The sequence below is a fragment of the Schistocerca serialis genome, chromosome 11 (genome assembly GCF_023864345.2).
Source record: "Schistocerca serialis cubense isolate TAMUIC-IGC-003099 chromosome 11, iqSchSeri2.2, whole genome shotgun sequence".
Classification (NCBI taxonomy): Eukaryota; Metazoa; Arthropoda; class Insecta; order Orthoptera; family Acrididae; genus Schistocerca; species Schistocerca serialis.
In genome coordinates, this window is record NC_064648.1 from 187,156,910 (window position 1) to 187,178,105 (window position 21,196).

The following is a 21,196-nucleotide window of genomic DNA, read 5'->3' on the forward strand; positions in this document are numbered from 1 at the left end:
ATGAACCATTCTGCACACACCTGTTTCAAAAAACTTCATCTCACGTGAACTGCAATTTTCCCAATGGATGCACCACATTCGCTCATGCCAATGTTGTGTCCTCTTTCAAACTCACTGCTTTGACAGTATGGTCCATGCATATATCTGCGAAGCATCCTGCATGTCTGCTCAAATCACACTAATCCATTATATTTGGTTTATAGTGAGAACGAGAACCGCAGGCACATTTTACCGGTAGGTAGTGTCACACAAAAAATGGCCCTGAGCACTATGGGACTCAACTGCTGTGGTCATCAGTCCCCTAGAACTTAGAACTACTTAAACCTAACTAACCTAAGGACATCACACACACCCATGCCCGAGGCAGGATTCGAACCTGTGACCGTAGCAGCAGTGCGGCTACGGACTGGAGCGCCTAGAACCGCATGGCCACCGCGGCCGGCAGTGTCACACAACAATGTCGAGAGCCGCAAGCACATTTTACCGGTAGGTAGTGTCACACAACAATGTCGATGTTGACCTTGAATGCCCATGACGACACTGTTCAAATGGAACTAATGTGCATGTCCTGTGAATATGAAGGTACTGCCTCTAATCATTCAAAGTGTACTGTTTTCTTCTGAACATGAGTGTGTATGTATAGCATGGCAAATCTTAATTTTCTATACATATACATCAAGAAATAAAAATAATTAAGTTTTTAGTATGCTATATATGAAGGATGTGGATGTCTTTTTACAGAATTGTTGACAGAGAATTTAGTATTAAAAGACAGGCAGCTACAGGAAAAAATTGCATTCTGCATTTATCTGTTAATTGAAGATTTAGCAAAACAGTTACATTAAAAATTCTGGTTATTGCATTCTACAAAAATACTCCCAGTACTTGAAAGGAACAAAAATTACAGCAATGAAAACTTCATATTTATGACTATCAGTATTCCATACTTCAAAAACCTCTATGGCTGCACACTTCACATAATGCTGCTTCATCAATTTTTTTTCTGCTGAATAGAAGAAAACATAAATAATATGAATGTATGAAAATCTCATATGATGCATATTATAATATGAAAATATATACACAAAAATGTATTATGGATCGTATGGATATGTAACATGATTTTCTTTGATGAATAAACAGGAGCTTAAATCATCAGGATGGTGCATGCACTTTCCCATGAGATATGAAAAATGAGTACTTCTCACAAATAATCATAAAGTGAATATTGAAAAGCTTACCATATACTCTCTGCTGCACGTCTTTTTGGGGCCCCCTCCTGAAATATTTCACAATATTATCATGCAATGAATTCGAAAATATAAACTGACAAATAAGAAATATGTACAAAATTCTACCTCTATTCTGAGACAATAATTCTGGAGTATTTTATGTTGGTGAAACACACAAAAGTAACACAATCTCTACTGAAGTGTCTGTAACTGACAGAACATATTTAAAATTTACATTACAGATAACAGAAAAAACAACATTGTTGAAATAGTAACGTCTTAGTGTCCATGCAGACAACTTGCTCTTACTGTACATGAGAAATATGTGCATTAAGACGCAAGTGCATATAGACAGCTGCACCATACGTGCAACCACAATGGAGAAGTATCTGTTAGAGGGGAGACAAATGTGTGGTTCCTGAAGAGGAACAGCACATCTTTTCAGAAGTTGCAGAACTGGTAAAAAAAAAATTGTACCTCTAAATGTATTTGCATATGTAGAACTAAAAATTTCTCTGGGTGGACATAGGAGGAGACCTGCCAGTTAAGGCTCTAAGTTTGATGGAAACTGAAGAACTGGATAAGGCACAGTGTCCTATATGCTACCATTTATCCTATGTATTAGAGGCCTGCAAAAGATGGGTAGTGCTCAAAAGCAGAGAGACAATTTCAGTTTGCAAGAAGTGGAGGTATTACAAAGTGCACAGATACCAGAACATGGAAGTATTAGAGGAAGGATAATTAGATACGGATTTCGGGGAAGAATATTTTAAACTGGGACAGTCTGTCAATTTAGACACTCTGCAGGGCAAAGTTAGCATTTGGAAGGATCTGATAGGGAGGAGATAGAAAGATTATTAGATGCATATGTGTAATTGTTTAACCCTTGCCAGCTGTATCACAAATGTAACATAGGATTCCCACTGGGAATGAGCCACTGGTGTATAGAAAATTGTACTAAATTCCAGATCATTCCCAACCAGTGATGGAGGAATTTATTAGCTACCAGCTCAATACAGGAACATAAAAGAGACTATAAGTATTTGGGAGCAACAGTAGTAATTTTGTTGAGACTATAGATATTTAAATGAATGTACAGCCATGAACATGTACCCAATGGCTAACATCACAAAGATAGTTGATAGCCTTGAGCAATGCTATTATATTACAACCATGGATTTGTGAATTGGGTACCATCAATTCGAGGTATCACCATAGGATCAACCGAAGATTACATTTATGGTCACATCTGCCACTATCATTGCTACAAGGATTGAAACCAATACAATACATGATATACCTGAATGACATTACAGTCTTTTCTAAGGTTATCCAAGAACACGTGGTACATTTGTGTGAAGTTTTTATGAATTGAACGACTAACAGTTTCGAAAAGTGTGATTTTGTATTAAAGGAAGTTTGCTATTTGGGCCATACTGTTGGGTAGGATAGTGTTTGAATTGACCCATACTGTGTACAATTCCCGCCACCTAGTACAGAGAAACAGCCGCAGTCCTTTATAGGTGTGATTAATTATTATATGAAATTTGTGGCAAAATTAGCAGAAGTACAGAAGTAACAAGATCCCTTACACATATGTTGAAGAAGTAGGTGAAATTTCAGTGGACTGAAGACTGTAACGAAGCCTCTGGGCAGTTAAGTGAATTACTGATCTCTGGTTCTGACGCCAGCAATATGAGCAATATGACTTAGCAAGTATATTAAGTCAGGAAATACATGGACCAGAGCACCTGATAGCATATGCTTTTAGAGAGCAAAATACAGAGGAGATAAAATGACCTGCACTTTCTTCCAATCGCTAGGTGCCCCTTGTTGCTCACGCGACCTACGATAAATTACTGCTAGAAGGGAAGCAAGTTCTTTTGCATGATCTTCGTAGAATCTTATAGTAATCTCATCTGGTCCTGACACCTTTCTATTACTAAGTAATTGTAGTTGTTTTTCTATTCTGCTATTGACTACGTCCGTGTCTGCCATTACGATGTTTGTATGACGACTGAAAAGAGGGATTGTATTACCATCTTCCATGGTGAACCAGTTCTGGAAGACTGAACCAGTATTTCAGCCATCTCTCTGTTATCTTCTATTTCGCTGACAGTATGGTCACTGATTGAATGAATAGATGATTTTGACCCACTTACTGATTTTACATGTCACCAAAATCTCAGATTGGTTGACAATGTTTTACTTTCAAAGTTATTGACTGTTTCTCTCATTGTTCTCCTTATGCTCATTTTCGTTCCGTTCAGCTGTTGTTTGTCAGCCATGTTTTTGCTTCTCTTGAATCTGAGATGGAGTTCCCTTTGTTTACACAGCATTTTTTTAACATGGCTATTAAGACTACTCAGAACATACTTGTCTAGGGCATATCGCACAATTCCTTGGAATTTTTTCCATTTGTTTTCCACATCTTCGTCATCATCGAATATTTGATGCTGACTGCTCAGATACTCTGAAATTTGTATCTTGTTACTCTTGCTAAGCAAAAATATCTTCTACTTTTCTTAACCTTCTTTGTCAGACCTACTGTCATAGGTACTATCACAGCCTTATGCTCACTAATACGTTCCTCTACGTTAACTGATTCGATAAGCACAGGTCTGTATTTTGCCAGGAGGTCTAAGAGATTACGCACATGCGTTGGCTCTCTAACTATCTGCTCAAAGTAATTTTCGAACAAGGCATCCAGAACAATTGCACACAAATCCCTCTCTCTGGCACTGGTTTTGACAGCAAGACACTCCCAATTCATATCTGGCAAGATCAAGTCACCCGCTATTACAACAGCAAGATCAGGAGAATTATTAACAATGTTCTGCAAGACCTTAGTTCAACCCTCAGCCCACCTAGCCTGCAGATCAATCACCACTCCAGTGGTCCCTTCGAAATAGCAGAATAACGAGTACATGCTAAATAAATAAATGTCACGAAAGTAAATGTCATTTGAATCATTCTTCAAAACATAGGTAGCACTTAAAAACCGGATAGGTTCATTTTGACCTCTCTGGGCATTTGAGTGATAATATTTAGTATGAATCTACCTTTAAGCAAAAATACGAGGTCACTTTAAAATTATTTATATCAACTTAGATGTAAAATGCAATTTCATCATTTGGTTACTGTTGTTGTTGTTGTTGTTGTCTTCAGTCCTGAGACTGGTTTGATGCAGCTCTCCATGCTACTCTATCCTGTGCAAGCTTTTTCATCTCCCAGTACCTACTGCAACCTACATCCTTCTGAATCTGCTTAGTGTATTCATCTCTTGGTCTCCCTCTACGATTTTTACCCTCCACGCTGCCCTCCAATACTAAATTGGTGATCCCTTGATGCCTCAGAACATGTCCTACCAACCGATCCCTTCTTCTGGTCAAGTTGTGCCACAAACTTCTCTTCTCCCCAATCCTATTCAATACTTCCTCATTAGTTATGTGATCTACCCATCTAATCTTCAGCATTCTTCTGTAGCACCACATTTCGAAAGCTTCTATTCTCTTCTTGTCCAAACTATTTATCGTCCATGTTTCACTTCCATACATGGCTACACTCCATACGAATACTTTCAGAAATGACTTCCTGACACTTAAATCAATACTGGATGTTAACAAATTTCTCTTCTTCAGAAACGCTTTCCTTGCCATTGCCAGCCTACATTTTATATCCTCTCTACTTCGACCATTATCAGTTATTTTGCTCCCCAAATAGCAAAACTCCTTTACTACTTTAAGTGCCTCATTTCCTAATCTAATTCCCTCAGCATCACCCGACTTAATTAGGCTACATTCCATTATCCTTGTTTTGCTTTTGTTGATGTTCATCTTATATCCTCCTTTCAAGACACTGTCCATTCCATTCAACTGCTCTTCCAAGTCCTTTGCTGTCTCGGACAGAATTACAATGTCATCGGCGAACCTCAAAGTTTTTATTTCTTCTCCATGAATTTTAATACCTACTCCGAATTTTTCTTTTGTTTCCTTTACTGCTTGCTCAATATACAGATTGAACAACATCGGGGAGAGGCTACAACCCTGTCTTACTCCCTTCCCAACCACTGCTTCCCTTTCATGTCCCTCGACTCTTATAACTGCCATCTGGTTTCTGTACAAATTGTAAATAGCCTTTCGCTCCCTGTATTTTACCCCTGCCACCTTTAGAATTTGAAAGAGAGTATTCCAGTTAACATTGTCAAAAGCTTTCTCTAAGTCTACAAATGCTAGAAACGTAGGTTTGCCTTTCCTTAATCTTTCTTCTAAGATAAGTCGTAAGGTCAGTATTGCCTCACGTGTTCCAGTGTTTCTACGGAATCCAAACTGATCTTCCCCGAGGTTGGCTTCTACTAGTTTTTCCATTCGTCTGTAAAGAATTCGTGTTAGTATTTTGCAGCTGTGACTTATTAAGCTGATAGTTCGGTAATTTTCACATCTGTCAACACCTGCTTTCTTTGGGATTGGAATTATTATATTCTTCTTGAAGTCTGAGGGTATTTCGCCTGTCTCATATATCTTCCTCACCAGATGGTAGAGTTTTGTTATTAATCTCAATTCGTCTAATACTACCATCAAATTTATATTTTTCACCAAGAAGTGAAAAAATGCCAAATTTCGCAAAGTAAGTATTTAAACAACTTTTGTTGAAAACTACAGATTTTTTGTTACTTCTTGTGTTACACATCATCTGGCAGTATTTTTATGAATTACCTGTGTGTCTGATTGTCTCCAACTACCCAAACATGGCCCAATGTTCCGTGGGTCACTCATACAGTAAATTGTAGTGATGTTCAACGAGTTGTATTCCATTCTATGGTGTATACATGGCCAAGAAAATAAATTCCGGGGATTTACGGTTCAAAATACACTTTTTCCTGAGGGAAAATACATTTTTCCTGTGATAAGTGACAATATACTTTCCCCCAGAGTTGTAAAACTACAGCCGGCCATTGTGACCGAGCGGTTCTAGGCGCTTCAGTCTGGAACAGCGCTGCTGCTACGGTCGCAGGTTCGAATCCTGCCTCGGACATGGATTGTGTGATGTCCTTAGTTTTAAGTAGTTCTAAGTCTAAGGGAGTGATGACCTCAGATGTTAAGTCCCATAGTGCTTAAAGACATTTTAAAACTAATCCAACCTTTGAAAGGTGAAGGATTCATACACCAACAATATGTACAGTACACATTTTTGCGTTACGAAAGTCTAGTATAAAAATACGAATTCTACCAAATACAGCACGGTAGCTTACGAAGCACTGAAATCGAGATTGTGATCTGCTTCTGTCAGCCTGTTACAGCTCATGTCACGTGATCTCTCCTGCTAATAACAGCAGATATTCACAGCATGGGACACATGATGTAGTCAGCCAATAGCAATATCACTGTTAAGTAGCGCAAACACACGAATAGGAAAAGTTGATGGTTTGAAATAATTTACATAGAGTATAGCTACAAGAAAAGCTAAGCTCTCAGATGTAATACCAATCTTTCTTAGATAAGATACATCAAACACAAATGTACCAATGAAATTTTTAATAATGACATACATGGTTGGTCTTCTGGGTTCGAAATTTTTCTATGGGGTTGGCCCTCAAAGTGTTAGGGTTCTAATGAGACTCAAACGCTCCTTGATTTAAGAAATTGGTCGCACATTCTCACACGTAGAATAATTCTTCTTGCCTAAACGGAAATTTACTTTGTAAATAACGCTGTTCAAACCACCATACGCAACGTTTTTCCGCCACTTGTTAAGGGCGACAAACATGGGCGACAGGTTGTAGCAATCAGTTGAATGCAATATCGCCTATAATGGGGACACGCCACCAGGAGTGACTTGTCAAGTAACTTCAATCAGTGTTATGAAGCTCACTGTATCAAGTTTCGGAATAGAAAATGAACGGCAATGTTTAGCAGCAGTTGCAGCTGATTTCTGTATCCACAGGAAAACTTGAAAAACATAAATTTAAAATAAATGAGAATTATAGTTTATTAAACTTGTTTTAATCACTTTTCCACTAACGGCAAATGGGTTGTGCACATATATCCAGGGTGTCAGTACAATTTACATTTATTAGTCCTTAGTTCCTTTTTATTCATCAGTCTCATAATTCAGCTGCAAGCATTTACACAGTTTACTCGATTTGTCTACAGAGATGCTGTCAATAGCAGGACTACTGATTACATTAACTATTGTTATAAATTGTACAAATGATAGATTATACAAAATAACAAGGGATCTGAGTATAACTGTAAAATAGATTTGCCCTGAATATTTATATTAAAATATTCTTACCGTTACAGTAGATATGTATGTCATTCTGTTCAGAAGTTAAAATCTTTAATAATATGTACAATTATTTCATAAATAACTCAAAATCATAAGAGGGACTACATTGTATCACAACCATGAACTTTTCCTCAATTCTGCTTCTGTAGCACAAGCTTCAAACTGCTAATCACTGCAAAGCTGGACGGCGTATTCCGAATTACCTGTTAATACAAATGGAAACTCTGGCTTCCACTTCACTTCTCAGAGTAGTTCGTGGTCCCTTGATAACTTTCAATTATAATGTAAACTTACTACTCAATTTGAGCAAAACGAAACAAAATAAAACTGCACAAGCATGCTTCATGAATAGAGAAACGAGTCGCTGCCATATTGTCACACAGCTCTGCTAACCCCACAGGTAGCCATACTTCATGTATGACTTGCACGCAATCGATCAGATTGCCTGAGATTTCCATCCGATCAGTGACTGATCACTGTAATTTGCCCAACCACGTGATCTATGAAGCGATTGTTCGCCCGTGGGAGCAGTTTATTGTTGGAGACCAGATTATTATTACGAAGCATTGTTTAGTCTTTGCCCTACAGCCTTTACCTCATTTTGCCAACGGCAGATGCTTTTGTTTGCATGTGTTTTGTTGTAAATTTGCATTTTCTTTGCAACTTAAGTTTTAATTTCGCATTATTGTCTCCTTTATGTTTTATTACTGTAGCAGTGGGCTAAAGGAGAGTCAGTTCTTACCAGTCGAAGTTATAAAAAAATTTTCTGGAATCTAAAACAATCGGAAATTCGCAGAATTCTGTAAAATTCCTGAGTTTCTCCGGGATGAAAAAACACCCAAGTTTTTCCCAGATTTCCTGGATGTCCTGGGGCGTGTACACCCTGCATTCATATTATAAACTAATTTTGTAAATATAACTATATGCTGCTCATTTACAAATTTTCTTTCTAAAATACAAATGTTAGTAGCTTCTGCTCATCACGTTTTACATGTTACAATAGTACAAATTTTTCTGTGGAATAGACAGAATTGTGAAGGAGAAGCTTTCTCAGTTTGTCTTCAAATTTTACTTTGCTGTCTGTCTGACTAGGTAAGTGATCACAAATTTTAGTACCATCATTGTGCACCCTTTTTTTGTGCTGAAGTCAACCTTAATGTGGGACAATGAATGTCTTTTTCCTTTTGTATTCTAGTTATGTACATCAGTGTTGCTTTTGAATTGCAGTAGATTATTCACAGCAATCTTCATGAGGGAATAAAAATACTGTGAAGTAGTAGTCAAAATGCGTAACTTCTTAAACAAATGTGAACAAAATGATTGTGGGCCAGCACCATATATTCTTACAGTATGTTTTTGAGCAAGACTATCTTTTTTAAAGATCAATTATCCCAGAACATCATCCCATATGACATTACAGAAAGAAAATATGCAAAACATTCAGCTTAAGTAAATAAAAAACAAGGATTCTGGCTCACTTCTCCAAAATTGTCAAAGATCATACAGTTCCTTGAAACTCCACCAGAATTTCAGCACTTTTTTCCAATTTAAGGATAAGTTACCCAGAATTTTCATTTTTTATCTATTAGAGTTGAACCTCACTTGATAATCACCTCCCATAATCCGAAATTCGCATAACGAGAAAAACAAATTGTAAAAATAGACTCGCAAAATGAGCAATGTTTCGGGTAATGTGTGACGAGGATTTAATGTGACATCACCACCTGCTAGTGCATGGCAGGGGAAATGTTCGGCAATACGAACATATTTCATTGTTGGCTGTGACATATGAACAATGTCTTTAGTATTTACTGCAGTCTGGGTTTAGTGCTCTTTCTACCATCTTAATGCAGGTTGTGATCACATATTTTTCTAAATTTGTGTTCACACGAGGGTTTTTTGTTTGCAAATTTTAATAACCTTCACGGAAATGTCCCCGAAGACAATACTGCAAGAGGAGAACCATAAAAGAAAGAAATGAAAAGTAACATCACTGGAAAATCCGAACATGGTGTGAGCAATGCTGTTTTAGCATGCACATATGATCGGTCTACATAAACTATTTCCACTATCCACAACAACAAGGACAAAATTAAGGAAATAGATGCTTCAAAGCAAGCAACAAGAAAATCTAAATCACGGTTTTGTATTCTGGAAAATGTCGAAGGGTTGCTCCTTATATAATAAATGAAAAGCAAATGCAGGGCGACTTTATTTGTGAGAAGGCGAAAGCGATTTTCGCTGACTTCTTTATGAAGTGGATCATCAGTGGCTGAAGAAGTGTTGACGATCAGCTGTGGGTGGTTTGAGAACTTTAAGAGAAGAACTGGCAGCCACAGCATTGTGAGGCATGGCAAGGCAGCCATCTCTGACACAAAGGCAGTAGAGAACTTTATCAGCAACTTCAAGATGTTCATAGATTCTGAGTGTGATCTGCCAAAACAGGTTTTTAATTGTGACGAGACAGGTCTATTCTGGAAAAAGATTATGAAGCCTACCTTTATAAAAGCAGAGGACAATGCATTCCACCATTCACAAGCCAATGAAAGACCATGACACACTGCTATTCTGTGCCACTGCAAGCAGGGATTTGGAATTAAACCACTTCTTGTTTACCATCAGAAACTCCACGATCCTTCAAGAAGTGTAAAATCCAGAAGAGCAGGTTGAATGTGATGTGGATGTTAAACAACAAGGCTTAGGTGACACATGATCTTTTTTGTGACTGGATCAATGAGGTGTTTGGTACTTTGGTTCAAATGGCTCTGAGCACTATGGGACTTAGCTCCTGTGGTCATCAGTCCCCTAGAACTTAGAACTACTTAAACCTAACTAACCTAAGGACATCACACACATCCATGCCCGAGGCAGGATTCGAACCTGCGACCATAGCAGTCACGCGGTTCCAGACTGTAGCGCCTAGAACCGCACGGCCACTCTGGCCGGCGGTACTTTGGTGAAAAATATTTGCTTGAGATGAATCTGCCACTCAGTGTCCTCCTTGTTATGGACAACGCTTTTGTCCATTCTCCAGGCCTACAAAACCACTTCCTTGAAGAATTTAAATTCACCAAGATGCAATTTCTGTCTCCCTATACAACTCCATTACTCCAGCCTATGGACCAGCAGATTATTTCTAACTTCAAAAAGCTATACACCAAAGAACTCTCCAAGCATTGCTTTGAATTGACTGAAGCTATCAATCTCTCTCTCAGAGAATTTTGGAAATATCACATCAACATCATTGCCTGTGTCAAGTGGGAAGGGTTACCAAGAGAACTCTCACTTCTGCTTGGAAGAAGTTTTGGCTAGGGTGCAGTGTCGAATATGACTGAGGTATTTTGAGTCAGTACCTGTGGAGCCTGTAGTCAACGAGATTGCGTCTTTGGCCAAGAGCATGGGACTAGAAGTGGATAACAATGATATCGATGAGCTTGTGGAAGAATGCAGCCAAGAACTGACTACCAAAGAGCTTATGGAGTTTCAGTGTGTTTCACAACAGGAAGTTGTAAAGATTAGTTCCTAGGAGGAGGAGGAGGAGGAGGAGAAGGAGGAGGTGGTGGTGGTGGTGGTGGTGGTGGTGGTAACAGCAAAGCAGCAATCTTCTGGTGCAACAAGAGAAACGCTGAAAGCATAGGAATCGGTTGCATCATACATTGAAAATCATCACCCCAATGAAGCAGTCGCTGTTTGTTTGATGATAATGCTATGATGCATTTTTGCCAAGTGTTGAAGTGTTGGCAGAAACAAATTACTATAGATAGCTTCATGGTAAAAAATAATTGGTTATGTATCGTGAATAATGAAGTACATAATACTGTACATTAAATTTTCTTTGAATAAGTGGCATGAATAAGATAAAACTTTTAGTACTTTTGCTCCATAGAACGCATTAACATATTTTACATTAATTTATATGGCATAAATTGTTTCGCTTAACGAGTATTTTGCACTATGAGTATGAATTATGTTCACTATGTGAGATTCCACTGTAAATCCTAAAATTTGTCTTCCTTATGATCATCAAGGTAAGGAAATGTGAACGAATTCCACGATTTGGGGACATTTTCTTTATAATTAATGGTAAATGCTGGATACAGTTATAATTTTGCGACCAACTTGAGCAGCTGCTAGTGGATTCTGTATAATGAAATCCATTACCATTATTTTCACAACCTTTTTTGATGCCTTTCTATCTCAGATTAACACATTCATCTTCAAAAAATTTGATGTCCCTGCCAGTAATCAGTTTGAAGTATCTGTCTGGCAAAACAATTTTAAACTCATTGAGCGCTGTACAAATTATCTATCCAAACCTAGTGTTCAAAGATTCATATCCAGTAATGCTATATAAAAAGTAATTTCAACTAACTTTTTTAAAATGAATTGGGACTGCTTGCACTGTTGAGCTTCTTCAGCAGGGACTTCATTTATGTAGAAATAAAACAGAATCACTGAAAAAATGTAGTATGCCACACAATGTAAGTATTTTTATATTCTGTTTTATATATTACAAATGGACTAAGAAAACAACAGAAAACCTATATGGGTTAATACTATTGAAGAGCTGTCGCAGAAAAGTGATAATTATGAATTATGTTCATTTTTTTAAATTAAGAAGAGTTTTTGTGTGAAGAATATACTGATTATGAAGAATATACACTGCTTCTGAAGGATATTGTGATGATGGAGAACCAATAAATATGACAATGTAGCAAATATGAAGCATATGGTGATGATGATGACGATGAAATTATTTGATCAGATAGTGTCCATAAAGTAACGTATCTATTTTATTTTCCAAAACACATCTTTTATAATGTGTGGACGCAATGCTTTATTATTAACCTCAAATGAATAAATTTAATGCTTGATGCTTCATATTAAATTCATAGTTCTTTATTATGGAACAAACAATCTTTATTGTCTTCTACGTTATTTCAACAACACACTTGTTGGTTGGTTGTTCTGGAGTGAAAGGGATTAAATGCAAGCTCATCAGTCCATTCCTCCATCAAGTGGCAGCACAGGAGCAGTCATCAAAGGAAGGAGGCAAACCGCAAATCCTGCAAAAACCTAAGTGTAACTAACACAATAAACAGCAGAGATGAAGCCCAGAAAAAAAGACAGCACAAACAAGTTGTTAAAAGATCAGTTAAGACAAAGCTTTAAAACCAAGAAATGAGAAAGAATAAAGAGAATAAAAAAGTGTAAAGGGCAGAGGCCAGGTTGGGGCACCCAGCAAGGCCCGCCAAGGGCCCCGGGGGGGGGGGGGGGTAGGGCAGAGATGGGAGCCCCACCAATTTCATAGGCAGTCAATGACGCCAAAAAGTCCTACTTTATACAGACGAATAGAAACCACCTGCATGGGCAATACAGATGAATAGAAACCACCTGCATGGGCAAAACATAACAGAAAGTAGTGAAATTAGGGCAGTCTATGAATAAGTGGACCTCTATCAGGTGGGCTCAACGTTGGTGGTGAGAGGGGGGGTTCCTCACATTCGAGAGTGTTGCCATGGGTCAGCCAAGTGGGGCCAATGCAGATTGTACACAGGATGGTGGATTCCCTGTGAGAAGCACACATGGGAGACTGCCACATGGTCATGGTCTCCTTAATAGTTCCCAGTTTGTTTGGGGAGATTAGGGCAGACCATTCTGAGTTCCAGGCTTACAACCACTGATGGCATATAAATGACAAGAGGTCTTATTCTGGGACACTCATTTCCAGAATCGGCATCCTGATGGCCAGCTTCGTCAACTCATTTATATCCTGAAATTCAAATACCACCAGGGATCCATCCAAAGGGAAACGACTGGCCGTGCAGCTTGACGTAGGTCTGAGATTAGATCCTGGATAGCTTCTGGACCAATGGACACTGTGGCAAATCTGTGGTTGAGACACAAGCCATGGGGGCCGATGCAATGTCTCCCTGACCAGAGGTGACAGTGGAGGAAGTTACAGTTCTGAATAGACACTTGAGGCATTCAGTAACTGTAAGCCGAGTTCTGGATCGCCGTTGTGGGAGGTGGAGCTCTATTCCAGTGAAATGAACATGTTAGTTAGGAAGCTCAGGGAAGCTATGAATGCATATAGTGGAATTCAGCAGCTGTTATTCGTACCTGAAAGGTAATGGAGCGACTCAATCTTAGCCTAGCAGGCTGTTCACAGGACTCCTGTCGAAAATTGGACCCCGCAATGATGAATGGTATTCAGTATCCACAATGTTGAGGGTGATGCTGAACCATATATAAGACTTCCATAATCAAGACAGGACAGAACCGTGGCTTTATAGAGCCACAAAAGGGTAGAGCAATCTGCACACCAACTAGTGTTACTGAGTAGTGAAATGTACTGAGGAATCGCCAGCACTTTCGCTTAAGTTGATGAAGGTTGGGAAGCCAAGTCAGTTGGGAATCAAAGACTAGCCCCAGAAAGTGCTACGTCTCAATTATGAAGTAATTGATCATCTATGCAAAGCTCTGGCTGTGGGTGGGCAGTACAGTGGTGACAACTGCACACCATGAATCTTGGCAGCTGAAAACAGAAAGCTTTGGCTGGCAGCCTATGACTACACATGCCATATGGCACCCTATAGGTGACACACAACAACAACCATACTAGAGGAGCAATAATAAAACAAAAATCATCATCATACAAGGAGAGCGATACCAAAGAATCCATTGCTGCCACCAGACCATTGATGGCCACCAGAAAGAGGGGGATGCTCAGTAAAGAGCCCTGTGGAACCCTGTTTTCATGGTTGTGGGGGGTACTGAGTGAAGCACCCTCTTGAACTGGAACATATGGTGTGACAGGAAGTTCTTCATAAACATTGTAGTTGACCCCGGAGACCCCACTCATGTAACATAACAAGTATGTGGTGATGCCACATTGTAAGTCTTCTGTAGGTCAAAGAAGACAGCAATGAGACGCTGACAATGTGCAAAGGCATCCAAATGGTGGACTCCAGGCGACCCAAATTATCAGCAGTGGAGTGGCCTTTGCTAAAAATGCCTTGAGATGCATCTGAAAGGACTCGAGACTCAAGGAGCCAACATAGCTGCTCGCCAACTATGCTTTTGAGCAACTTACAGAGAACGCTGGTATGCTGATTGGGCGATGATTGTCCATCTCTAGTGGGTTCTTACCTGGTTTCAGTACTGGAACTATCACGCTTTCTCGCCACTGAGATGGGAATTCACCCCCATTCCACATCTGATTAAAGAGGGCAAGGATGTGATGCTGACAATCCATCGAGAGATGTTTCAGCATTTGGTTGTGAATACAGTCTGGCTCCAGGTGGCGTGTAGTAAAAGATGAGCGCATTTGTTCCTCCCACTGTTTTATGAGCCGAAAGGTGGGCTGATAGTTCTCAGATGCAGATGCACAACCGTAATGCTCAGTGACAGCATTTAGATCAGTATAAATGGCACAATCTAAGGAAATACTTGTTAAACCTGCAGGGGACTGGAATACATAGAGCCATTTCATCTTTGCCCATATCATGATGGAGAGGTATGTGATCCAATGGTGGAAACGTACTGTTCCCACGATTCTTGATTTCACGGTTTTATGAGGTAGTGAACATGGGACGGAGCCGTTTAAAGGCAATGAGAGGCTCCAGTGAAGGATGCCACTTATGGCATTGGAGCACCCACCTACGATCTCTAATGGCCACAGTGATCTCTGGGGTCCACTAGGGCAGGCATCCTGGGGAGCAATGTTGAGAGAAGGACAGGAAGATCAGTAAATCGTCACTACCACACAGATCATCGTTGACCCTCCATTGGATAAATGGTAGCTGACCAGGATTGCAAAAGAAGAGATCAATGGCCTGTGTGCCACACTGAAGTATGTGAGGGCACCAGAGTTCAGGAGGCAAAGATCAAGCTGTGCCAGTGAAGTTTTGATGTCTTTACCACTGCTGGTAATCATTTCTGCACCCTACAAGACCTTATGAGCGTTGAAGTTGTGCAAAACTAGGAATGGTAGGGGGTGGGTGGTAGCTGGGTAGCTGAAAAGAGTAATGCAGACAGTACATCCAGGGACATGAGATCATTGAGAGGGAGATAAATATTATAGACAATGAAATGCTGATATGCCCATACCCGAACAGTCACAGCTTCCAATGGCGTATTAAGAGGCACAAGGGCACTGTATATAGATCCAGCACATACACTACTGGCCATTAAAATTGCTACACCACGAGGATGACGTGCTACAGACGCGAAATTTAACCGACAGTAAGAAGATGCTGTGATATACAAATGATTAGCTTTTCAGAGCATTCACACAAGGTTGGCGCCGGTGGCGACTCCTACAACGTGCCGACATGAGGAAAGTTTACAACTGATTTCTTATATACAAACAGCAGTTGGCCGGCGTTGCCTGTTGAAACGTTCTTGTGATGCCTCGTCTAAGGAGAAGAAATGCGTACCATGACGTTTCCGATTTTGATAAATGTCGGATTGTAGCCTATTGCCATTGCGATTTATCATATCGCGACATTGCTGCTCGCGTTGGTCGAAATCCAATGACTGTTAGCAGAATATGGAATCGGTGGGTTCAGGAGGGTAATACGGAACGCCGTGCTGGATCCCAACGACCTCGTATCACTAGCAGTGGAGATGACAGGCATCTTATCCACATGGCTGTAACGGATCGTGCAGCCACGTCTCGATCCCTGAATCGACAGATGGCGACGTTTGCAAGACAACAACCATCTGCACAAATAGTTCGACGACGTTTGCAGCAGCACGGACTATCAGCTCGGAGACCGTGGCTGTGGTTACCCTTGACGCTGCATCACAGAGAGGAGCGCCTGCGATGGTGTACTCGACGACGAACCTGGGTGCACGAATGGCAAAACGTCATTTTTTCAGATGAGTCCAGATTCTGTTTACAGCATCATGATGGCCACATCCATGTTCGGCGACGTCGCAGCGAACACATATTGTAAGCGTGTATTTGTCATCGCCATACTGGCGTATCACTCAGCGTGATGGTATGGGGTGCCATTGGTTACACATCTCAGTCACCTCTTGTTTGCATTGACAGCACTTTGAACAGTGGTCGTTACATTTCAGATATGTTACAACCCCCGGCTCTACCGTTCATTCGATCCCTGCGAAACCCTACATTTCAGCAGGATAATGCACGACCGCATGTTGCAGGTCCTGTACAGGCCTTTCTGCATACAGAACATGTCCGACTGCTGCCCTGGCCAGCGCATTCTCCAGATCTCTCACCAATTGAAAACGTATGATCAATGGTGGCTGTGCAACTGGCTCGTCACAATATGCCAGTCACTACTCTTGATGAACTGTGGTATCGTGTTGAAGCTGCATGGGCATCTGTATCTGTACACGCCATCCAAGCTCTGTTTGACTCAATGGCCAGGTGTATCAAGGCCGTTATTACGGCCAGAGGTGGTTTTTCTGGGTACCGATTTCTCAGGATCTATGCACCCAAATTGCGTCAAAATGTAATCACATGTCAGTTCTAGTATAATATATCTGTCCAATGAATACCCGTTTATCATCCGCATTTCTTCTTGCATAGTAATTTTAATGGCTAGTAGTGTACGTACAAACTCCACCCAATAGGCTCTCATAGTTGGTATGATTCTTAAAATAACCTCAGTACCCACAAGGGGCAGGGATCCGAGTTGCTGGTAACCATGTTTCCTGCATGGCAATACAGAATGCAGGGTCTTTGCTTAGAAGCTGCTGTAGCTAAGCTAGGTGGTGGAAAAATCCATTGCAATTCCACTTGAGGATAACACTGTTTTACCACCAGCTGAGGGGCCGGGGATTCACTGACAGTTTCTGTTGCACATTGCCTGGGGAGATCTAGTGACTCAGGGGTTACCATGATCTCCACCTTAGGCACAAAGGGAGCACATGTAGAGTCAAGTGGTATGGGGGCCACAGGAGTTTCCTTCATCTTAGAGGAACTTTTTGTCCTTCAACTCCTTAGAAGAAGAGGACTGAGAAGGGTCCCCTGGGTACAGAGGAGGAATGAGAAGTCTGATGGACAGCAGAGTGTGCTTCCTTCAGGCACCAGCTGGCATCTGGCTACAGACCAGCAAGAACCATGAAAGGAAGAGTCCCAAGGGACTTCATTCTACCTAGAGAAGCAGCCTCTTATAGTCTTGGATTTTCTTCTCAAACTTAAAAACGACCAATTTGGTGAGTAGGGAAAGTGGAGCTCAATGGGCACAGATGTGGGGAGGGGCACAAGGAACATTCATGTGCAATGGATGCCCACAATCTCTGCAGACAGGTGTAGCAGTGCAACAGAGAGACATACGTCTGAACTTCAAACACCTGAAGCATTTCTCAGGAGGAGGAACATAGGGTTCAACATCACACTGGTAGACCATCATCTTGACCTTCTCAGGCAACGTATTACCCTCAAAAGCCAAGATGAAGGCCCCAGGAGCAACTCTGTTTTCCCTTGGTCAACTATGGACATGATGGATGAAGTACACACCCAGTTGGTCAAGTCGGCTTGCACCTCACTGTCATATTGCAGAAGAAGATCATGGTGAAAGATAATTCCCTGGACAATACTAAGACTCTTGTGGGTAGTGACAACCACGGAACGCCACCCAACTTTCACAAGAGAGCACCTGTGACCAGACAGGAGATGAAGTTTTAATGAGGAGGCAACTGCTCTTCATCTCAGAGACGGCTGCAGCTTTCCTTCATTCATACTCAATGTTTTCCACAAAAAATAAAGGCTCTGTGGCTAAAAATGTGTCCCCATCAGTCCCCGTACACACCATGTATGGGGAGGGGGAGAGAATTTTGCACTTTGTTGTTTAGTCCTATGTTCCTCCCACAGTGTGGCAAGGGAAGGGATCATACTCTGTTGCATCATATGAGGCCCTTCCATTTGAAGAGACTGCTGGGGCTGTGTGACCACCAGTGGGACAAAATTTAAGTTGCTTCAAGTGCGAACTGTCAGCCATGGTGCCACCCTCTCCAAACAGGGGCTCTCTCCATGGGCACCACCCTGCCACAGCAACAGTTACCTGGCCAGTAATCTGTTGCTGGAAGCCCTTGCGCCCCAGTCATATGAGCACATACTTCATGGCATACATGGCGAGTGTGCAATGCAGGTACTGACAGTGTGATCCCTACATGGGGAATACGCAGCACAGGCACCAACAATGCGATATCTGCGTGGCTTCCTTTGTGTAGGTACTTGATGACCCTCCCACCATGGCATGGCAATTGTTCTGGGTTTTGGGCTTACTACAACAGGAAGAAAGGGTGGCAGAGTGCAAGGGCACAGAGGTAGTGTGTGACACACACTTCTGTAAAATTTGGAAAAGATGGCAGGTCAAACCCGATAATGGGGACAATATAATTAGTAATGGAAGGTGAAGACAGTGCCATGAGAGTGAAACTCTAAATAAAATCGCAAAACAAGTATAAGCACAGTCTGCATCAAAAGGAACATCCGTTGGAAAGTCAGAGGAAGGAAGAGAGAGTTGAAGTGTAGGTTTGCAGCACAGAAAGAGGAAGCAATGCTACAAAGGCTGGGGCCTGTGGTAGCCAAGCAGATACTCAACAGAGTAGTGAGCCACCTAGGGGGCACTTATTGCAACGTATGATTTTTTCTCCACTGAATCCCCAGCTTTCTAAGCACACTTTTTTGTCCTCAAACCACAAAATTCTTCAATTATTTTTCAATTACATTCGTTTTCATCTTGATCTAAACTTTCTTGTTTACTTGGGGTATGTTGTATATATTTTCAGTTGGGTAGTCACTTGTATCAAAGTTACCAATCACAACTCTAATGTCTTCATAGAAATCTTCAGTATGTATGATGTAGATATAACTGTCCATATCCTGATAACACAATTCCACATTTTCTCTATACTTGGGCTTCATCATTCTATAGCGAAAATCATACAGCCTATTGAAACATCAGGTATACTAATACCAATGTAAACTGGCTTGTTGAACATAATCAGAATTGATCTGAACTGCAGCAAGATTTTCATTACATATTGTTCTTACTTTGAAGCTTCGAATTGCTGTAAGTTTTTCACACTTATTTGCATGCAAAACTAATTTTATGAATACTCTGCAAACAGAGTTTGTTCATGCAAACACTGCGTTCATCAACTTGTAGAAATCTTCATGGAAATCATTCTTCACTTTCATCCAAATTTCTGTGTTCAAGTCTATATATTTCTTCAACCAATCAGATTGCTTAAATGTGAAGACACTGTATTTCTATTAGCCACACCCCTAGAGACAGGTTCTGTTTGAAATTTCTGTAGCGGACTACATATTTGTGTTTGTCACTCAAAGTAGTCAACAGCTAGCTAACTTACTTTCTTTCGCTCCTGGCATAATTTTATTTTCAGGAATGAGTGGCAAATCTTTATGTAAACCGTGCCACATGGTACATATTGACTCACTGCATAGCCATATAGATTGTTTGCATCTAAATATGCTAAATAATTCAATTTCTTTTTACATAATAATCCTTGAAATATTTGTTATTTGCTGCCACATTTTTACAACACTGAGATATATCACCTCTTTTTCTTTTTTCTATCTTCAGAATCGAGTCATAATTTGATGCCTAGTCATTTTCAAATTTGCATCCCAAGATAAACCTGGTGCTGTGTTTTACCAAGGAGAATCAAGATCATAAGCTTTCAAGAAAATATTTCTGAAATTTTCAAACACATCAGTGAACATCAGAACATTAGTCTTAAGATACAGATCATGACATTAACCACAATTCTCATTCTTAAATTTTTTCCACGTCAATTGAGCATGTTTGTAGTTTTCATCACTGACATCACACTCATTCAGTTCATTGTAAGATTCACCCTTTGGTGGAGGCTGCACTTCTTCACATTTCTTCCAATTTTCCACGTAATTATAGGAATAGAAACTTGTTTTAGTTGCTAGACTGGCTATATTTCCTGGGAAACCTTATCTAATGTATGCTATCTGCTGCTCCTTCAGGTTTTATGAAAGTTTGTCATGACCTGAAGCCACGAACCTAAACATGTCAAATCTCATTTTCAAGCTGATCGTCTTCTTGTCAAAACTGATGGACCTGTCGTTGTTGGGAAACAAATCTACTTGTTTTTCACTCTACGTGAGCTTTTCCAAAAACAGATGTGAAACATATCCTAACAGATTTTGTACATAGATTGATACAAAGTTTGTTAAATAAACTTTTATTAGTTTACAGATTGAAAGTAACATAGTTAGACTCAAAACGGAAAAAAACTCGAAAGAGCACATATATAAAAGTGTCCACAGCGACGACACCAAAGATGAACGTTCTAGCAGAGGAACTGACTCTAAATGAAATTTTCAACTTCCCCACTTCAAGCGTTGCCTCTCAGTACTTCAGCTTCCTAAGCCAAATACTTGGATTGGTTGATCTCTGGTTCTTGGCAGTGGCTTCGTCATAACGTCTACAGCATTCCTCTTGTTGAAACCTGCTCCACTATGATTTCTCAATTTTCTCTCTGATGAAATGATGCCCGGCATCAATGTGTTTAGTGCAGTCTTTGTATCCATTTCTCTCTAACATATCTATTGCACCTTCATTGCCACAATACAAGTTAATTGGGCCCTCATTTGGGAAAGGGGATAGCTGCACCTTGTGACAAACAAGAAACTGGCA

At 40.4% G+C, this 21,196-nt stretch overlaps 1 protein-coding gene across 4 annotated transcripts in view; it reads right to left on the reverse strand.

The window, feature by feature from the left end:
• LOC126427293 (zinc finger protein 91-like) overlaps positions 1 to 21,196 on the reverse strand; it is a 135,123-nt gene that overhangs the window by 36,272 nt on the left and 77,655 nt on the right. For all 4 annotated transcript variants that reach the window (XM_050089585.1, XM_050089584.1, XM_050089582.1 and 1 more), the window contains exon 3: positions 1,242 to 1,279. In XM_050089585.1, coding sequence (XP_049945542.1) covers positions 1,242 to 1,279 — 38 coding nt within the window. The remainder of the gene's footprint in view (positions 1 to 1,241; positions 1,280 to 21,196) is intronic.